Source organism: Caloenas nicobarica, chromosome Z (assembly GCF_036013445.1).
Source record: "Caloenas nicobarica isolate bCalNic1 chromosome Z, bCalNic1.hap1, whole genome shotgun sequence".
In the NCBI taxonomy this organism is placed as follows: domain Eukaryota; kingdom Metazoa; phylum Chordata; class Aves; order Columbiformes; family Columbidae; genus Caloenas; species Caloenas nicobarica.
The window spans coordinates 3,865,238-3,883,953 of record NC_088284.1 but is presented as its reverse complement, the minus strand read 5'-3'; the positions used below and the strand labels follow the sequence as shown (position 1 = coordinate 3,883,953).

At 37.2% G+C, this 18,716-nt stretch overlaps 1 protein-coding gene across 1 annotated transcript in view; it reads left to right on the top strand.

Annotated features, from left to right (window-relative positions):
* ARK2N (arkadia (RNF111) N-terminal like PKA signaling regulator 2N) overlaps nt 1-18,381 on the top strand; it is a 43,012-nt gene extending 24,631 nt beyond the window's left edge. The window contains exons 3-5 of the mRNA XM_065656548.1: nt 9,179-9,358; nt 12,805-12,931; nt 16,389-18,381. Coding sequence (XP_065512620.1) covers nt 9,179-9,358; nt 12,805-12,931; nt 16,389-16,578 — 497 coding nt within the window. The 3' untranslated portion in view covers nt 16,579-18,381. The remainder of the gene's footprint in view (nt 1-9,178; nt 9,359-12,804; nt 12,932-16,388) is intronic.
* Nucleotides 18,382-18,716: the final 335 nt, after the last annotated feature.

The following is an 18,716-nucleotide window of genomic DNA, read 5'->3' as shown; positions in this document are numbered from 1 at the left end:
CAGGAGATAGTTTTTAAGTACTGGAATAAAGTCTTTACAGATCACCTTCATGCATAATTTTGATACAAAGCGTTTGATATGAACTTGTAAGGAAACTCCCTCATCTGAAATTGCGTGCATTTTTAACGTAACTGTAGGTAAAAGCAAAATTAGTTATGCTGGATTGTAATTTAATAAACTTGTCCTCATTTGTTTAAAATTTAAGATCCTTCAGGGAAGATTATTTACTGATATTAAAAAATCAGATCATGCTGGCGTTGATAGATTTGATATATACATATAAATATATATATATGCCTTTATGACAATGATAAGAGCAGCATATTTTAAAGCATGACAACTTTACAAGTCTTCCCATGCATGCAGAGGCAGCTTTTTGCAGTGACAGGTTTCTTTTAATGTGTTAGAGTCACTTAACTCAGTACATCTGTAAGCATGCCGTTAACCTTTTCTTTATAAAATAGCGTATATGGAGCAATTAGGTATTTCAAAACAAGTTGTGTAAGGAGATGAGCTGAACTTAATTATCTCTCAGACTGAAACAGACTTTTACATATTGATCTCATAAATAGATAATTACTTTGTTAGAGATTTCTGCCAGCCTGCAAGTGTCTTGGTTAGGTAATCTATTTAAAGAAATAAAAATACTGAAATAATTCAGTGTATTAATAGATACAAATTTTGGTTTGGTTACTATGGACAAAAACGAAAAACTTTTAAACATTTTTATCCATTTATGGTCATTGTTTTTTTTCACTTCAAGTAGTTACGAATGTGAAAGAACAAGCAGAGAATTATAGCACTTGAGCATAGAGACTTTAAAGCTGTACCCTTTCTAGGATAAAATTATTCCAAGGCACCAAGAAGGCTGAGGGAATAGTTTATATTAGATATAATTTCAACTTAATTTCCCTGCAAAAACTACCTAGTGTTAAGAACACCTGTGCAAGACCAATGGTTGTAAATGGTTTTGTAAATGGTAAATATTGTTTTGTGTGTTCGCTCTTTTAACTTGCTGCAAACCCAGAACCAGATATTCAGCCGTCATAAATCAGCTCCTTTGAAATGAAAAGGGTGTGTTGATTTATATGGTTGAATATTGGGTCCAATAGCTTGTTTTCTGAGTGAAGAAATACGTTTTTCCTTCTAGGAGCTGAGAGGGGAACCCCACCTTTCTGGTTTTAGGGTGTAGTATATATAACCTGCCTGATGAAGGATTTGTCGGGCTGTGCAATTAAACAGGAGCATCTCTCCGCGTGCTTTGTATTGTGAATTTGAAAGACACAGAGCACTGAAGAAACCAACTTTCAGGTAGCAAAACCAGTCACGAGTCTGTATTTTAAATACATATGCGACAGCCTTTCGCATCTCTTTCAGAAAATGAATTCCTAACGTGTAATTTCAGATTCACTTTCTGTCCTCCTGGAAATATTTTTGCTATATTATATGGCTGCGGTTAAGTTTGTAATGATTTCTGTTTTAAGCTCTTATTTTCAAAGGGCTTTGACTAGAGACTTTCAGGGATTTAAAATTTCTTCAGCTGAAATTTTAACGTAAATTTTAATCTCATCCATTCTGTATTTCATTAAAGCAGCCTGCCCTAATTTAAGACTATTTTAAGATTGTCAGAAGGAAACTCTTCTACTTTCCAACCCAGAGTTAATTTTGAATGTATGTTTATTCTCACATCTCAAAAAATTACTTCAAATTTAACAAGTAGAGGAGAAGCCAGTAGGAGTTTTGCACAGACATGGAGAATTACAGATGATAATTCAGAGTTTAATTGCCCTATGTTTTATACTTTCAAATGGAGTAAAGAAACATTCTAGTTTCTTTAAAGAATTTTACTTATGGTTTTGAAAGAGCAAATGCATCAAATGCATCAGATCAGCTGGTGTAATTCCAGTGAAGATAGTGCCAGTTTAAACCCAGCTGGCCTATGTAAGTGTCTGTATTGCCATTTTTAATATCAAATTATATGTTTTTGGTGTGGCAGCTGTTTGCATGGGAGTAATTGAACACTCATGTGACTTCAGAGTCGGGATTTAGTACCAGGTGAAAAACACAGCTACTTTATTAGCATTTTTTGTGCAAGTGCAAAATAAATGAGACTTTATGTCGCTTAACTTAAATGCCAAACTGACAGTTTGGTGAATGAAGAAATTAAGATATCTGCTCCTGGAGTTGCACCCTATGTAGGAGCCCTTGGAAGCCAGGGAGCTTTAGGGTACAGTGTTTTTTGCAGGCTGGAGTGCAGGTTTTTCCTTGAGCGTTTGTGCTGCTTTTCCTTCCCTTGAGTGGGGTTTGGTAAGAAAGGTCTGTAGGAAATTCCACCCTTTACACATCATTTGATCTGAGGGTTTGGGGTTTCTGCTTCATGCGTTTCTAATAAGACACCTGAATTTTTCAGGTTTTACTTGGGAAAAAAAAAAAGGTAATACAAAACATAAAACAGATTCTACTAAAGGCAGTGAAACTTTATTCAGCGTTTCTATTGCAAAAAAAATAATGGAACAGGGGAAAAAATAATCTTAAGCCTTTCAGATCTACTGCTCTTCAGTGTTATTTTTAACAGTATTAGGACAAAATTCAGGCAGAAGTTTAAATTTTTTTTCTTTAAGTTCACAGTGTCTTTTAGTGGTTTTGCAGGATTGTTAGGTTATTTTATTTGAGCTGCTAGAGTTAAGACTGGAGCGCCAATCTTAACTTCAATGAAATGGGATTATATTTGGCAGTTATTTTACAAATTGAAATGTATTTATTAACACTGTTTTCTCTTGTTAATATATTTTGTCTTTTCCTGTATCCACATACTGTAAATCTCCTTTTTTTAAAAGTAATATTTCAAGGGCATTGAGAAATTAAATTCTATCCCCATTAAAACCAGTAGAAAATTTCTACTAATTTCAATGGGGGTTAGCATTTCACCTCATTAAAAATTGAACCAATTCTGCAGTTTTTGGTCAGAGAATCCTTTGGGAGACTTTAAGGGGAGTCTTTTCCTGATGAGCGTGTGTAAATCAGGTGAATTGAGTAGATTTTTTTAAAAAATAATCAGGCTCTGCACTGTGACCACTGCAGTTACATTTGGAAGCATCAAAACAAACGCGCTGTGTGGTTTGTACTGTCGGAGCTGAAATGTTCAGGCTGATTGATAGAGATGGACAGTACCTTGCAAAACACGAAGCCAGAAATCCGTCTTTCTCACAAATTTTATTACCCTTGCAGTGTTAGATCTGCAAAATGAAGGCACATGGAAAATGGGATTATTGGTTTAGGAGCGATTGTTTTCTGGAGTGCATGGGGTGCATTTTTGCCCGCCTTTTCCTAATTTAAGTTGTATTTACATAGGGTTTTTTTTTAAACTGTCATAGCTATGCCAGAGTAGGGTGTGATGGTTTCCAAAACCCTCCTGATACACTTTTGCGTGTAAAACTGGGTAAGAGATCTGGCTAATATATCTGCTTCCATAATTAATCAATTATTAGATGGCATCAGGGGAAATAAATCTATCATCAGATATAAAGTGCACACCTCGTCCTGATATTTCCAGTCCACAGCCACGTTCCATGTGCCTTTGCTTAACGCACAATGAAAAAGACTTTATTATGTCTTTAAATTGGTAAAACAAATCTAAGATATTTTCCATCTAGTAATCAAAAAGCCTGAAAGAATGCATGTTGATCAGCAAGACTTGAATTTTTGAGATCTCTTTTTATGTGATATGTTGAAAATGACCCAGTCTGAGAGCAGATGCTTATTTGATCATGTTGTTTTGATTTTGTTATTGTGATTAAAAAAAAGACAAACATAAAAGCTTTACTGTGTGAAATGAAAGAAAATGTGAGGAAGGTGGATTCATGCATAACTTTTTGTTCACCTTATGATTTTAGAGAGAATGTTGTTACACTACTATTGTTTTCTATTGTATTAACAATGTATTCTTTGTCTAACCCTGTAAATTTTGAAATGTAACTACTGTAACCTGGAATAAATAAATCAATATAAATAGCAATGAAGCATTTCATGTTGCTAAAAACATAAAAAAAGCACAAATCTCCTGCCACCCATTCCCCTTTGGGAATTGTTCTAGGGTTCAGCCAGTTTATGCCATTTGAACTTCACGTACTTTGTGAAACCGGATCATGTTTTAAGTAATATCAGGTTTGTATTGTTTATCTAAAACACAAAGACTGTCACTTCAGCCTGTAGTGTTGTATGTGAAGCCTTTCTGTTTGGATCAAAGTTACTGACCAATGTGCCTCCTGTAAAACTTTTGGCAAGTCCCTTGAGATGAATCCTCTTAAGTTTTGGCACATAAAACTTGATTATTTTGATCACTGTAGTGATCATCTGATCTTAAAATTCAGATAGGTATTAAAGTCCATTCTGTGTTTTGTCAAATCTTAAAGTAAATGGAATAATCTCTTAAATATAAGTGCCAAATGTAAATGAGGATGTTCTCAGATCTTCTATTTTTAAATGTCTCAGTATTCTCTTTTGTCATATAAAAATAAATGCAATTTAATTTAGAGTACTGAGACCAAGATAAAGCAGTGCCTGTGTTCAGGGTGTCTCCTTGGGCTCGCAAGCACCTGGGTGCCTCTCTCTGTTGCCTTTTAACTTTTGCATGTTTCACGAAAGCATTCCTAAACACTATTTTTAAACTCTTCAATAGTTTACCAGTTAAAAATAGCTCAGTAATTTGAGGGGAGTGTTGTTTTCTGCAAAGCCGAGCTCATCTGCTTGTTAGCCTTGAGCAAGCTGCAAATCTCTGCTTGCCTCAGTTTCCCCCATAAGCAAAAGGAGGTTAATAACCACCTCGGAGCTCTTTGAGGTCCACGAATGGAAAGCTTTTTGTAAGAATAAAGTGCTGTAATTATAATAATAATAATAATTATTATTATTATTGTACCTGTTCTGTGTGTGTTAAAGCTTAGAGTCGTAAGGCTTCACTTCTCATTGCAAGGACACTGATGACTCCAGAGGGCGATCCAGACCACCAAAAGTAGGCTTTTAATTCTGAAATTCAATCGGGATAGTCCTCTGGAGATCTTAGTCTTTTCCCACTACCTGGTAGAGAAAATGCAGCAAAATTTAAGCCCCATCCCTAAGGCTGGAAGTCATCTTGCTGAATTTCAGCAATGTAAAAGGTGCCTCGTCTTGGGGGCTGTTTCAGTTCTTTCTGTTCCCTGGGGAAGGAGGGGAGATGATGCTCCAAGCTGCAGCTTCTAGGCTGGGAATACTTGACCCTGAAGTTCTTCTCTCTGGCTGCAGTAGGAGGGAGTTTAGGTCTACATGCCTAGATTTAAGAAATCTAAAGAGAAATAATGACTTACAGGACTAAATATGCTATATTTTTTGCTTCCTGTGGTAAAGTACCGCTGTGCATTGATGCACAGCTGTTTCAGTGTAAATGTATGATGCTTCTTATAGGAAAAATGCTTTTAACCTACGGCCGAAATTTTGTGTTTTATTCCCTCTTTTTGCTTGTGCTGCAGTCATAATGGATTAAGGGATGAGTTTGGATCTTATAGCACAGTTTAGACCACTGAAAGTTGAGATGTGGCTCTGTGAAAAGCATGGGAGTGGCTGGCAGATAAGAAATTATTTAATTTTCTGTGCTGAAAGCTTAAGAATTGACATGTGTAGACCTGAATTTTTGTGCATGTGTCTTCTGATTCAGTTGTCCTTAGCGAAATTAGTTTTGATGAGCTCTGTAAATTAAGGGAGAATTGTACACTTGGAAATGCTGCCCCCGTGATGACCTTTGCCTCTGAATTATTTAAAAAAAAATAAACAAAAAAGCAGCCTATCCCTCCCCCCCTGTTAACATTAAATGTCAACAGCTGTATTTTGCTGCTGGTACTTATTAACTTTCAGCCATGTCCTTTTCAAGCATTTATTGTTTTAGAAATGAGTTAAAGCTTATCTCCAGGGAAATTTAAGTCTTCCAGCCAGCGTGACTTCTCAAAAGATGTGATTTCTTTCTTAAATAAGTTGTTTAAATTACTGACCAGGGAACCTCCTAGTTGTGCTACATTAAATTTGTAGTCTGGTGTGGTTAGTTTTGGTGTCTGTTTCTGTATCTGTTGAAATCCTGTCACAGTCAGTAATTCTGAGGACTGGCTCCATCCCAAACAAAATATGATAAGTTACAGCTGCGGTTGTAGTTAATCCTTTTATCTCTTCAACCTGGAAGCATTTTTTTCTATTCTTATTTCTTAGCCAAAGCTAGTTTGTGCTTATTTCTTGGTACCACATATCCACTTTGCATCACATCATCAGGTGCTCATGTATTTGGCTAGGAAAGTATTATTTATTTCCAAATTTAACTCCTCCTGTCCCATCCTTGTAGCACTGAAAAGGAAATGGACTTTTGAGAACGGGGGATTTTTAGAGGATTTTTTTAATATGCCTTCATTGAAACTTTGGCGTAGTTGTCTACAACTTATATATTGGTGAGTTGTTTGTTTTTAAACACACAGAGGCATTTATTGCTTATTTCTTTTATACACACTGGGAATCCTAGGATTTGTTGCCATTCCTTGGGCCTCATTGGTCGTTTACTGGTGACAGGTATGGATAACCCTGATGTCAAGGGCCAGATCTGATCCTGAAAGGCAAGGCCGAGAAAGGCAAAAACAGATCACTGCTGTGATTGCTTTGTAAATAAGCAGCTTGTTTTTTTCCCAGATTGTTAAATTGGTGGCTGTTACACTGACAAATATAATTACAGTATGTAAATTATATTGAAAATATTTTTGTCTGTTTAATGTATACTAAATTTAAGCTAAGTTATAAGGTGTGCTGTTTGGAAGTGTGGAAGATACAAGAGTGGAGCTACAGATAACAAGTTTATGCTTGTATTTCCTACTGATGAAGACTTTCACACAAGTTATTTCTATGGGTAGGTGATGAGAATATCACTCTGCATGTATATACATTTATTATACATTTTTGCATGATTATACATGTAGGAGTGGTACAATTTTGACTTGAGACTATTGGTGCCTATTGTCCAAATATAATTTTACTTGTGTAGACACATCTTATCTAAAATCAAATTTCGCTTCTGCTTTTGCAGATTTTAGTAAGAAGCGAGAGAAACAAAGATCTGAAGGAACAGTACACAGCTCCAGAAATTTTAGATAACCTATTGAAAAAATGGTCAAATAGTCAATATTGTACTTGACCCTCGTATCTTCTGCACTCAACTGTTTATTTTTGTAGATCACATGATATATGTTCATGCTGAACTCTGATGATAAGACTGAAACAAAACATGCCTGTCATGATTCAGTCCAGCTGTAACTTCTGCATGTAATTTAATCATCGGCTTTTGCAAATAATTAACTGAGCATCACCCAGCTTAATTGTGAACTTGGTATTCCATTATTTTGTAATTGCCTTTTAAAAAGACAAAGATTGCCTTTCAGTTAATTATCAGGACTTCTTTTCCAGTCATAATCATCAGTGTTTCATGTTGTGAACAGTTTGGTCTTTAATATGTTGGCATTTAACTACTCATTTATTTTTGTTGAGTCTGTTTTAAGTTTGTAATACAACATTGTTTTATGAAACTGTTGTCTTGGAGGCAGGTCTGATTGGAAATATTTTGTGAATTTCTTCATACCTTGTTGCAAAACTGATCTTTAGTAATAAGCAATATGGTCACTCTTTTAATGAAGTGTGTTGCTAATCACAAAATAGGCGTTTCTTAGAACAGCGGGTAGAATGATGTTTCAGGCACCAAGTTATTAAAAAAAATGTAAACCCCCAAAAACCTCACCCTAAAATCCTCAGTAGAAATGGCTTTTCAGAGAACTAAATTTCAAACTTCTAGTTCGTGTTCTTTCTGTCTTCAACAGGCAGTTAGCGTTCTTAAAAGAAACCAATCTTTCTTGAAAAGTATTTTCATTTTATTCTTGGTGACTTTTAAAGATTTCTTTAGTCGATTTATAACTCTTAAGGTCCTATCTTCCTAAAAAAAATATTAGTTTATGATTATTTTATATTATCCCATCTGCACATCATACCCTTAAGAAAAATTCCTGCAGATGTTCAACTGCCAGAACTCCTCTGGAATTAAGGAATTGTGGTAGCAAAAGCACTGAGCTTTGGCTTGTCATGTTTTTCTATTTCATCCTTGTTTTTATGGATGAAGTCTTGGCCCAAATAAAGTTTTGATTCTGCCATTTGGGGAGTGGGAATTCCAGCCATTTTCACCCACTCTGAGTCAATAAGCTGTAGCTGAGATGAGGCATTTGAGTTAAAAATGTGCATCTCTCCAGAATTACAATATTTATCCTTTCTGCTTACACATTAATCTTTGTCTTGAATTTTACTTTTTTTCTGTGCCTCTTCTCTTTCTGGCATGCTTTCTAGTTATAAATGATTTTAATTCCTCACAAAGAAAATGGTCCATCCTAACAAAATAGACCAAAAATAGCTTTTTGTTATTCTTCAATAGTAGATTTCAGAATCATGTAAGCAAGATACTCTTACTCTTCACTTTGGCCTAGATGCATATGGTAATCATATTTAATTAAAAACATATTTGTTACTACACATTATAGTTTTGTTTCTTGTTGATCTTGAAAAAACAACACCAAAAAAACACCGCCATTTGGAAAAATTCCCTTTTCCTTGACAGGTAAATGTTACATAGGGTAAGTTGCCTCGTGTTAAATCTATTGTCACTGGATGAGTTACATCAGAATGTTAGTTTTATTCAGTCAACCCTAAAATAATGTGAGCTGTCACTGGAGTTTTGTAAAATTCTCTAGTTAAATATCTTGTCTCGCCAAATTTAATGTCCTGTAACCTACTATTTTCTATTTTAAGCTGAAGGTTTTATCCTTTTAAGATTGTAAATGTAACATTGTCAGATATGGAGATGTTTATGTGTTAATGTAAAAGATAGCACGCAAATAACTGATAGATTGATAAATGTGTTTTTCTTGCATTTGTGGTTTTTGTGTATGCAAAAGTTAAAATGTCTCTGTAATCTCAGACTATGTTCCTTAAGTGAAGTTTCAGAATTTATATAATTTATAGTTCTTTAAGAGCTTCATGTAGACGACGGCATTAATCCTTAGATTATTTATACTTTTAAAGGTGTCTTTCAGAGTATGCTGACTTCTAATCAGTGTTTTCTTTTCCTGTCTTTCTGCAGATGGACCTCCGGTTGTAGCTCATTATGATATATCAGACACAAATTCAGACCCAGAAGTGGTAAACGTGGACAATCTGTTGGCGGCTGCAGTAGTTCAAGAGCACAATTCTTTAGGAAAACAAGACTCGGGGTCTGCCTGGAGATCCAGAGGGCTGCTAGAGGAGCTGAGTGGTGATACAGGTTTGTTTAAATCCTCTTTCTCTGATGCTTGTTCCAGCATCTTAGTCGGCGTCCCTCTTGCTTTCAGTATTTTTGTAATTTATACAGCTTTAAAAGCTCCTTGTGTGGATTGTGCAATAAAGCAGTATAGGTGCTCCTTAAAAAGGCCTGACATTTATTCCAAAATACAGCTGATAAAAAACGACAAAAATCCCTGAAGTGTATTTTTTGACACTAATTTTCTTAATTATTTTTTCTCCTTCTTTTCCTTCTAATTACTTCTTGGAACTTAGGTCTGGGATTTTGGTGTGGGTTTTTTTGATGTTTTTTCGTGTGTGTGTGGGTGTGTTTATTTGGTTTTGTTTGTTTGTTTTTAATTTTTTTTTTTATTTACTTAATGAAAGTGGGCTAAGCTTGTTGCTGAATAGTTGATCATGATGACTCATGTCACCAGCTACTAAACTGATCATAATCTCATTTTAATTATTGTAATTGTCTGTGTATGTCTTCTTGGTCTCTTTTTTTTTTTGTCTCTTCATTTCTTTAAAATACAAGCGTTAATTATTCCCATATTCCATCTGCTTTTCTAATATACCTTGGAAAACTGGACATACCAGCATCAGGTAAAGATGAAAGGTGAAAAGGTGCTGGTAAGTGGGCTTAGCAGCAAAAGACAGCACAGAAATTTCCTTCAAGAAAGCAAGAGCAGAAATACTGTGGAAGAATTCAGAGAACTTCATGTAGCTCATAAAAATTGTTCAGTTTCGCTGAGTCCTTGCAACTTTTTTACTAACAAAGGAGTTAATCAGAGTGAAATGCTGCAGTGCTTGGGATGCAGAGAGCTAATGGGGAACATCAACTCCACCCCATGGCCTTGTATGCCAACATACTGCCTTCCCTTCCACTCTTCTTTTTATTGTACACGTTAATATTTTTAGCTGTGTAAGACACAGAGTCTTGCCTACAGTGGAGCACAGCAGTTTTTTGTTCCATGCTTTTTTTTCCAACCACAAACCTGCCAAAAGGCACCTACGTTGGAAGTGCCCTGGTAGCTCTGAGCTGCTTTTCAACGCCTATAAAGCATAAATAAATAACAAGTGTGTGGCTGATTTTGAAAGAGATGTTCCATTATTTTGTAGTGGACAAGTCCATTATTTGAATATAAGAATCTCTGTTGCATTATTTTAACGGTGGTCTGTGGCTGGATGTTCCTCCAGCCTTTTTAAAGCCAGCTGGTGTTCTCCAAGCTCACTGGTATTGTTTTCAGTATAGCAGCTGACTGAAAGCGAGCTTTTTGACCCCTAACAAGCCTACTCCTTTATTAAATGATTTATTAAACAATTAGAACAGCTGAAATTATCTTTATGTAGCACTAATGAATTGATGCTTCAAAGGAGTGTAAGGAAATAATAAATATTAAAAAAAAATATATAAAAATATATATAAAAATAAATTTTTCTTACCAAGCATTCTTCCACTTCCTGGTTACAAATACAACGCTGTGGTGCAGGTAAGAATTCATGTTCCTCTCTTCTATATCCAAGGGGACTTGCAAGGAAGACGTTGCCAGGTAAAAGAAAACTAGAAAACCAAGAAAATTTTTCCTCCCTGGCCCTATGGGAATGTGTCCAGACAAATTTGCTCCTGGTGCTACGACCATGTCAATGTCTGAAAGGGTGAAATCTCTCTTTCTTCTGCGTACACCGTGCCCCAGAGCCCTGCAGCCTTGGTGCACTTCTGACGGCACAGTCATCAGTACTGGCTTTTTCTTACCATGCCTAGGACTGCATATTTGGAAGGCAGAATTTTCAAATCTTTACATCTCATTCATGAGCTTAATCTTCAGCCAGTATCTGGTTTAACAGACATCAAATGATGTGTTCCCATGGGAAAATAACAACATAAGCTTTATCTAAGTGAAAAATCTTACTAGGACACACTATCACATCTTTGTGCATGGGCAAATATTTTGGGCTGTTCCGCGAGCCCTGATGTTTTAGGGCAAACAAAACATCTCCTTTGGGCGTCACCCTAACATGTCAAGAAATTAACAGTGTAGGCATGTTATTAAGCATTAAATTTTTATGGCCAGAGGCTGTAAATCTGTCTTGTATGCTATAATCCTGGTTTACACTCAGCTACTGTTGCAGTATTTACTTCGCTAATCATGGTTTCTCTACTGCCAGTTGCCTTTTTGTTGTCTGAACTTAAAGCTATGGTAATTTACTGCTCTTTTGGGGCTTTCATTTATACATCTGGGGATTCATTTTGGGGCTATTTAAGAGCTCATCTGCTTTTTCCCCCCTGCCAGACATCGCCTTGTCAAGCGAAGGGCACAGAACAGTGGTGTTCAGCTGAACTGTAATGTTAGGAAAACTCTGCCTGGGCTGTTAATTTGCTTCAGGTTCAGCTGGCAAATCTTTTTTGTTGTCTTGTGAGGTGGCAGCTTCTCTTTGGGAGGCAGCACGCGGGTTTCCTTCCTCGCTAACCCTGACCAGATGTTGTACCAAAAGTCTTTTGCTTTCCAAAAATTGAACATACAGGATGGTCTCTGCCCCTCTATTTGCGTGCATCTTTTCCAAGTGCATTAATCAGCAATTAGAAGGTTCCCCTGGACTTTTTTTAAAGTTTACTTTCTTCTCTCTCTGTCGTCTTGATCTACACGGGAGTATAATCAGCTCTGCATGTTCACACACCTTTGAAATTCTATGGAACGTTATTGCATCCCCCTCCTGTCGTCTTTGAAGAGGTGTCCAATCAAACTAGATATACATAATACATTCATCTAATCCCAAATTTCTGCTCGACAAATGATTCTTCACCCATATAATCTGAGTGAGTGGTTTCTAATAAATAGGTAATCTCACCTGCTTCGGGGCTGCCCAGCATCCCCCAGGTTTCTACTAAACAGAGACAGAAGTAATTTTTTTTTTCCCCCTTTTTCCCTCCTTTCCCTTCTCCCCCTTTCCCTTCCCCCCCATTCCTGCCCCCCCCCCCCCCCCCCCCATTCTCCCTGCTTTTGGTTTTTTAAAAAAACATTTTGATTTTTCTTGGTGTGTGTGATGTTTCTGTCCAGCCAACAGGCTTTGTGTGCCACAGTACCATTGAGTTTGATTTATTGACAGTAGATTGTTTCTTTATTTCAAAGAGGTTTAGGCACAGTCTAACTCTTAGCATTGTAGAGTAACAGCTGGGAAGCGTAATTACATCAGGTGTTCTTGATGCAACAGTCAGGATTTGTGTGATAACACCATTGCTAGAGCTGCTGAGATTGAATAAATCCTGTGATCATCCTTTGTCAGCTGATGAACTGGAAGTTGGATAAGTTGATCTAATTAGATTTTATGACCTTAGTGTTTCAGCCTTTTTTTTTTTCTTTGTTAGCTTGGAAAATTCGTTTTCCAGCTGATTTCTGAGTTGTGTAAGCTGTTAAATATTGACTGTATTTGCTTTTTCCCCATCTATAGGTCATTTGGATCCAGGCTTCCTCGCAAGTGACAAAACCTCTTCTGGTAATGCCCAGATCAACGAAGAAATTAATATCGCCTCTTCTGATAGTGAAGTAGAGATTGTTGGAGTTCAGGAACATGCCAGGTATTAATTCCTTTTTCTTGCTTTTTCTGCTTCTAATAGTTCTTTCATTTTATCAGAATATCTGTATTGCCAAAATTAATGAAGAAAAAAAACCTGCTGACTTCCACTTCTGTAGTTATCCATCCATGACTGATGCCCAAAGCATAACAAATGTTGCTCTATTTTTTATTATTCTGCTGTGTGAATGTGTTTTTGTTCAGAACACTGTCAATTTCTATTGTATTCAGATTAACATTGTGATTCGATATCAAACATTAACCAGAAAAACCTATGTAGTATTAAAATACCAAATATTGCCATACCAAATTTATATACCTCATGAACCATTGTTAGGAGTTCAGATTTTAAGAGCATAGTGTGTGAATAGGCAAATACATCAACAAAAATGTTTATGTGGGTTCTTGTTTCCTTTCAAAATATTCACTTAGATTAAGCATTTAATCAGCTTCCAGATTATTTAATTAATCAGTAGTTGTGAAAATACCATCAGCTTTTCGATGGTTAATGTCATAAGGTAGCCCATTTAGATTAAAACCCAGGTCCATCTGAATCTTGGTTCCATTTCAAGATACAAGAGAGTTCAGACCCCCAAAGCAGACAAGGGTAATGAAGCCAGAGGTTTCTCTCAAGCTCGGGTAGGAAGCTGCCCCTCTGTCCTTCAGCTGTTATTCTCCACAGGCGTTTTTTGATGCTACTCTTCCTCTTCAGTCCATGATCTTTCATTGGCTTAAGGTATTTTTTTTTTGTGAGGAAAGGAAGAAGGAAGGTGTGTGGGACACAATTTCCCATCAGGGAAACTGTGCAGATAGTGTGGGCACAGCCCAGTGCTGTTGGATGTGAAAAAATGAATTTTTAAGGTGCTGACGGAAGAGAGATTTAGTCTTTGCTTTTAGAATAGTGGAAGTCCTTGCATGGCTGACTCTTTTAGATACTAGTTTCTTGGGAGATTGCTCTCCTGGCTGTTCCTCCAGCAGACCCAGGGTTTAGAGGATCTTTTTCCTAATGATAAGCAATGTGAACTTGTCCTCCACTACTAGTTTGTGTAAACCTTTGTAGCACTATGTACACACAACCCTTTTGCTTTTGGGGTCCCCTGTTCAAAAGCTTTCCACGCTGCTTGCCTTGATAATATTTACCCAGTACAAGAATGGAAATGTTAAGTAAATGCAGAGTTGCTTGTTTAAAATCAGTTTTAGTAGATATGGACCCAAATAATTTCAGCAAAGAGAGACATAAAGCACACTTTTATGCTTTCCTTTGTTCATGTAAACACGTGCCATCTCCCCGCGACTCGTTCTCACTGGCTCCATTAAATATTCACATATTTCAGTTGTTCGAATCCAATTGAGAATTTTATTTCTCTTGCAGGTCTAGGCTTGCAGTTATGAAGTGTTGATGGGCTTCTGGCAGGGTTGTCATTTGGAGGTTTAGGTGTTTGATCAGGTTTTTTTTCCCATGCTTAGTTAGCGTGGTGTTTGTATTCAGTTCTTTTTTATCGCGCTGTATGTTCCATGCCATCGTTGGACTGGTGTGAGTCGTGGCACCCTGGAGTTTGTCCATCATCTGTAGTTTTTCAGATTGCTGGTCAGTTGGTGTTTCTCATCATTGGAATATTACTTGGCATCTACTTAGGACACCAAGTCATGTTTTTCAGTTTATTTAATTTTTGTCTTTTTTTTAATCATGAATGTGTATATAACAGTCTTCCTCTTTTTTCCCCTAGTTTTATTTTCTCCTCCTCTTTTAGTTGCCTTTACGTGGTGTCTTCCCTTAGCTTAGGGAACATGCTTTCCAATCTGTAGCTAATGTTTGATTGAATGTTTTGCTGTTGGCTGCTGGTGTGGCTTGTTTGAAGATAAACACTTTTATTTTTGTGAGGTATCATTTCGGGGGGATAATTTATAGCTTGCTTTTTGTCATCTTCAGGGAGAAAATCAGCGTTAGCTTTGCCTAAGCGTTGAGGACTGTTCTGTATCAGAACGATGGACCATAGTCCCTGAGACCAAACGTTGTATTTAGTTTGCTTTGGCTATGAGCTTTCTTTGTGATGCTTAAAAATATTTAATCTGAAAAGGAAGCTGTAAGAAAAAAAATGCCCTGCATTTGTTAGAGTTCCAGCCTCTTATTACTAATTCTTTGTAGATGCTTACTTTAAGTATGTATTTTCAAGACTGAGGTAGTAATAAAAAGTCATTCTGAACATCACATCCAAAACTAAGTAGTGTATCTGAGAAGAAATGAGGCATTTATATTCAGAGAAGTTAGAGCTCAGAGAATGAGGTTTTTTTTTTTTTTATTCTCTTTTATGAAACTCTTTGACCACAGACAAGAGAGATGAGCATAACCAAAGTAGTTCTGGGGAGAAATAAATTACACTACTTTAAAACAAATAAAATGTAAATGTCAGGGATATTTGACCAGTGTAGAAAATCTGGCTTCCTAAAATATGGTACACATGCCTTCATAATGAAAGAAACAAGAATAGGTCACCCCAGCAGCCAGACATCTGCACGCGTGCGCAGCTTCAGCCACCACCAGTGCTGCGAAGAGCAAAACAGCTTTTGGAGCAGTGGGTGTAAAGTTTTTCTTACACTTGTGTAAGATTTACAGCTGGAAGGGTAGTGACCATCTTAAAGACTCCAGTAAATTCCTGTCATCACTTTATCCTATAACAGAATTAGTCTGTCTTTCATTTTGTTTCTTTTTTTTCCCTAATTATTATTAGCTTGTACTTAAATTGTCACACATCTTTTATTAATATAATAGGTAAAAATACTGTGCAAATAAGTAGATATGTACCTCACTTGAGCAAGGCACTTGACTGTGTGCTTATCTTTAAATACGTGATTTAGTCTCGTTGACTATAATCACTGAAAGCTCAAATGTCGTGCTGAAGTGTGGCTGTACTGTTATCAGTGAGCACTTCCCAGCATGTTTGTAATTTTTAGTTAAGAAGACCAAAGGGAAGTCAAGTGTAATGGCTCTAATAATGTAATTACAAGATAGTTCTTGTAATTATTGTAATGAAAGTATCATTTCATATGGAAAGATAGCTTTTTCCTTTGTCTCATTTTTTTCTCTTTAAAAGTCCAGTGGGTAAAACTGCTTTCAGGAAACTGCTTCTGAATAAGTGATGAGCGGAGTTCTTCTAGATCCTTGGGATCCATGCACATATGGATATGTGCATAAAAATGCACGCATTTTACACCCACTGGCAGAATTCAGCACTTAAAAATAATTTAATCCGCACCATCACCACCCTGAACTTTAAGTTTAGTCTCAGCTTTGTTACAGGGAATTCAGGACGTCACAGGGTCTACAAATGGAAAATAAACAAGGACATTTTGGAGAGGGACACGTTAACGAGACGCCAAAGTGACAAACCGCTGCCGCCGAGAATCTGGCACCCAAATTCAATAGCCGCTTTAATCCCTTTGTGTTTTTTCTCTTGCCGCAGGTGCGTGCATCCCAGGGGAGGTGTGATCCAGAGCGTGTCCTCCTGGAAGCACGGCGCGGGTCCCCAGTACATCAACGCCCAGCAAACCCAACCATGGACAGCTGTAGCTCCCCAGCAGAACTGGTCCTCGCCCCCAGAAGTCGTAGACCTCACTTTGGATGAGGACACCAGGCGCAAATATCTACTGTAACGCAGTGTCGCTGTCTGTCTGTCCCCACCTCTTTCCCCGCCTTGGTGGCACACATTGTTAAAGCTTCGGCTTCAGAAGCCCGGGTCCTGGCGTTGCAAAATTCAAACTCATTAAGCTTTTCATTTCCGTAAGAATGTAATATAATTTCACTATCATTTCAAGTGGTTTGCCTTCTCCAAGGAGGATTCCTCCTTGAGTTAAAACCCAATAGCACCAAATTTAAAACACATCTACAGTCAGTAACTTGTGTGTGTGTCAATCTGAAGAAACAACTGTATGCAAACTTACGTCCTCCCACCCTTTCCCACCTCCAGCTTCAGGACGTTTTTAATTTATCAGCGTATTGATTTTTGTTAGTAGAAGTTAGTGTTTTACTGTGTGAGCATCAGTAATTTTGAAAAATGCTGTGTCCTCAACTGATTTCAGTGGAACTTGGGGGTATTCAACACTTCTGAAAATTGGGCCAAGAGTGTTTATACTCAAGCTGATTTGGTTGCGTTACCAGCAGGAGGGACTGTCTAATACAAACGGCCCGTAACATATGCACTGAACAGCTTTTAATTAAAGGGTTTTTGTTTTCCATATAATTTATAGTTTACACTCTTTTAAGTGCTGGGTCTTCTCTCGGCTTGACTACTGTGTTTCAGTGAACATTTCCCAGAGCTTGTTACTGTTTAAAATAGTAATAGTAGTGACTTACTAGCAGCTGATTTCTGCAAAAGCACAGGAAAATGAAATAAAATAAAAAAGGCCCAGCATCCCCCTCCTTTTTAAATGTAGCTGAACTTTTTTACGTGTATCTGAGTCTTGCCTGGAGTTGCAGAAGGAGAGAAACGAATCATTTTGCTCATAGTCCTTGTCTCTACTGTTGCTTATTTGCTTCGTTCACATCTCAAAAACATCTCGGAAAAAAACCACAACAACAACAAACCCCAACGAAACAACTTGCAAAGCCCAGTCTGGCAAAGCACTTCAGCAAATGCGTGATGTTCTGTCGCTGAAACTCACGGGGCCACTCAAGTGCTTAAAACTGTCCTCAAAGATGTTGCAGGATCGGGGCCTAAGGTTGTGGTCTTCTTTTTTTTTTTTTTTTTTTTCCTTTGAAAAAACTAGATCCGCACCATTTTCCCAGCTTTAGATCATGTCTCTTATCCTAGTTTTAGAACTGTTTTTAGGGTATGATCCAGCAAACACTTTCTGCCAGAATATTTACCAAAATCCAGCAGGACTACTCGCTTTAGCCGGCTGTAGTTTCTGTAGCGTATATGGAAATTCCTGCCCCTCATCTGTCATTTTGAGCCTTTCTCAAGGCAAAAACCAAAGATTAGACTTTAGCAAGATGATATTCACTTTAAATGTCTATTGTGCTATTAAAATATTCCTTTTTATTCAAAATGTTTCTAGTGCGAATTTTGTACAGCTCTATCGTCAGATTTTTTTCCCATTTAAGGCTGAGCAGGAGGTAGTCCGGACATGGGAAGTTCTGTTTTCTTTCTGTGTTGAGCGGTTTCTAAGTTTATTTGGCTTCCAGTAATTTTATCTGTAGGCAAAAATAAAATAAAGTTGCCCATGTTGTCACATAACTTGAAAAAAAACCAAAAAAAAAACCAACAAAGCACAGCAGTGGTGGTATAGTTAGTAACAAACAGCTTTTTCTTTAACGAGCAGAGCGGTTCTGACCGCACTTCAAAGAACAACTAGGTAAGGGATTAATGTTCCAATTTCGAGCTTTCTAAAATAGCGAACATCAGTGTATTGCATGGCCAGAAAAATATATGTGGTGCTTCTAGTGACTGATTTATTTCTGTGGGAGCGGGAGGGAGGGAGCAGCATATGGACTGGGAAAAGCCCTTATAGCATCTATATCAGTAGCGGCTGTCTGTCTTTTCTCCTCGTGTTTAAACCACGCAGCTCAAGCCGTCATTTCAGCGGGATGTAAAGGTAATTTCGGAACAGTGGTTTGGTGCAGCTGCTATATTTTCCTGTTTCACAAAGTCTTTTTTTTTCTTTTTTTTTTTTTTTTAAAGAACAGTTCTGAAGAAGCTGCAGGGACCCATTTGTAGTCCTTCCATGAAAAAATGCAAACTAACTCTCTTGTTTTTCAGTTTGTATATGATGTGACTTCCATGTATATACGA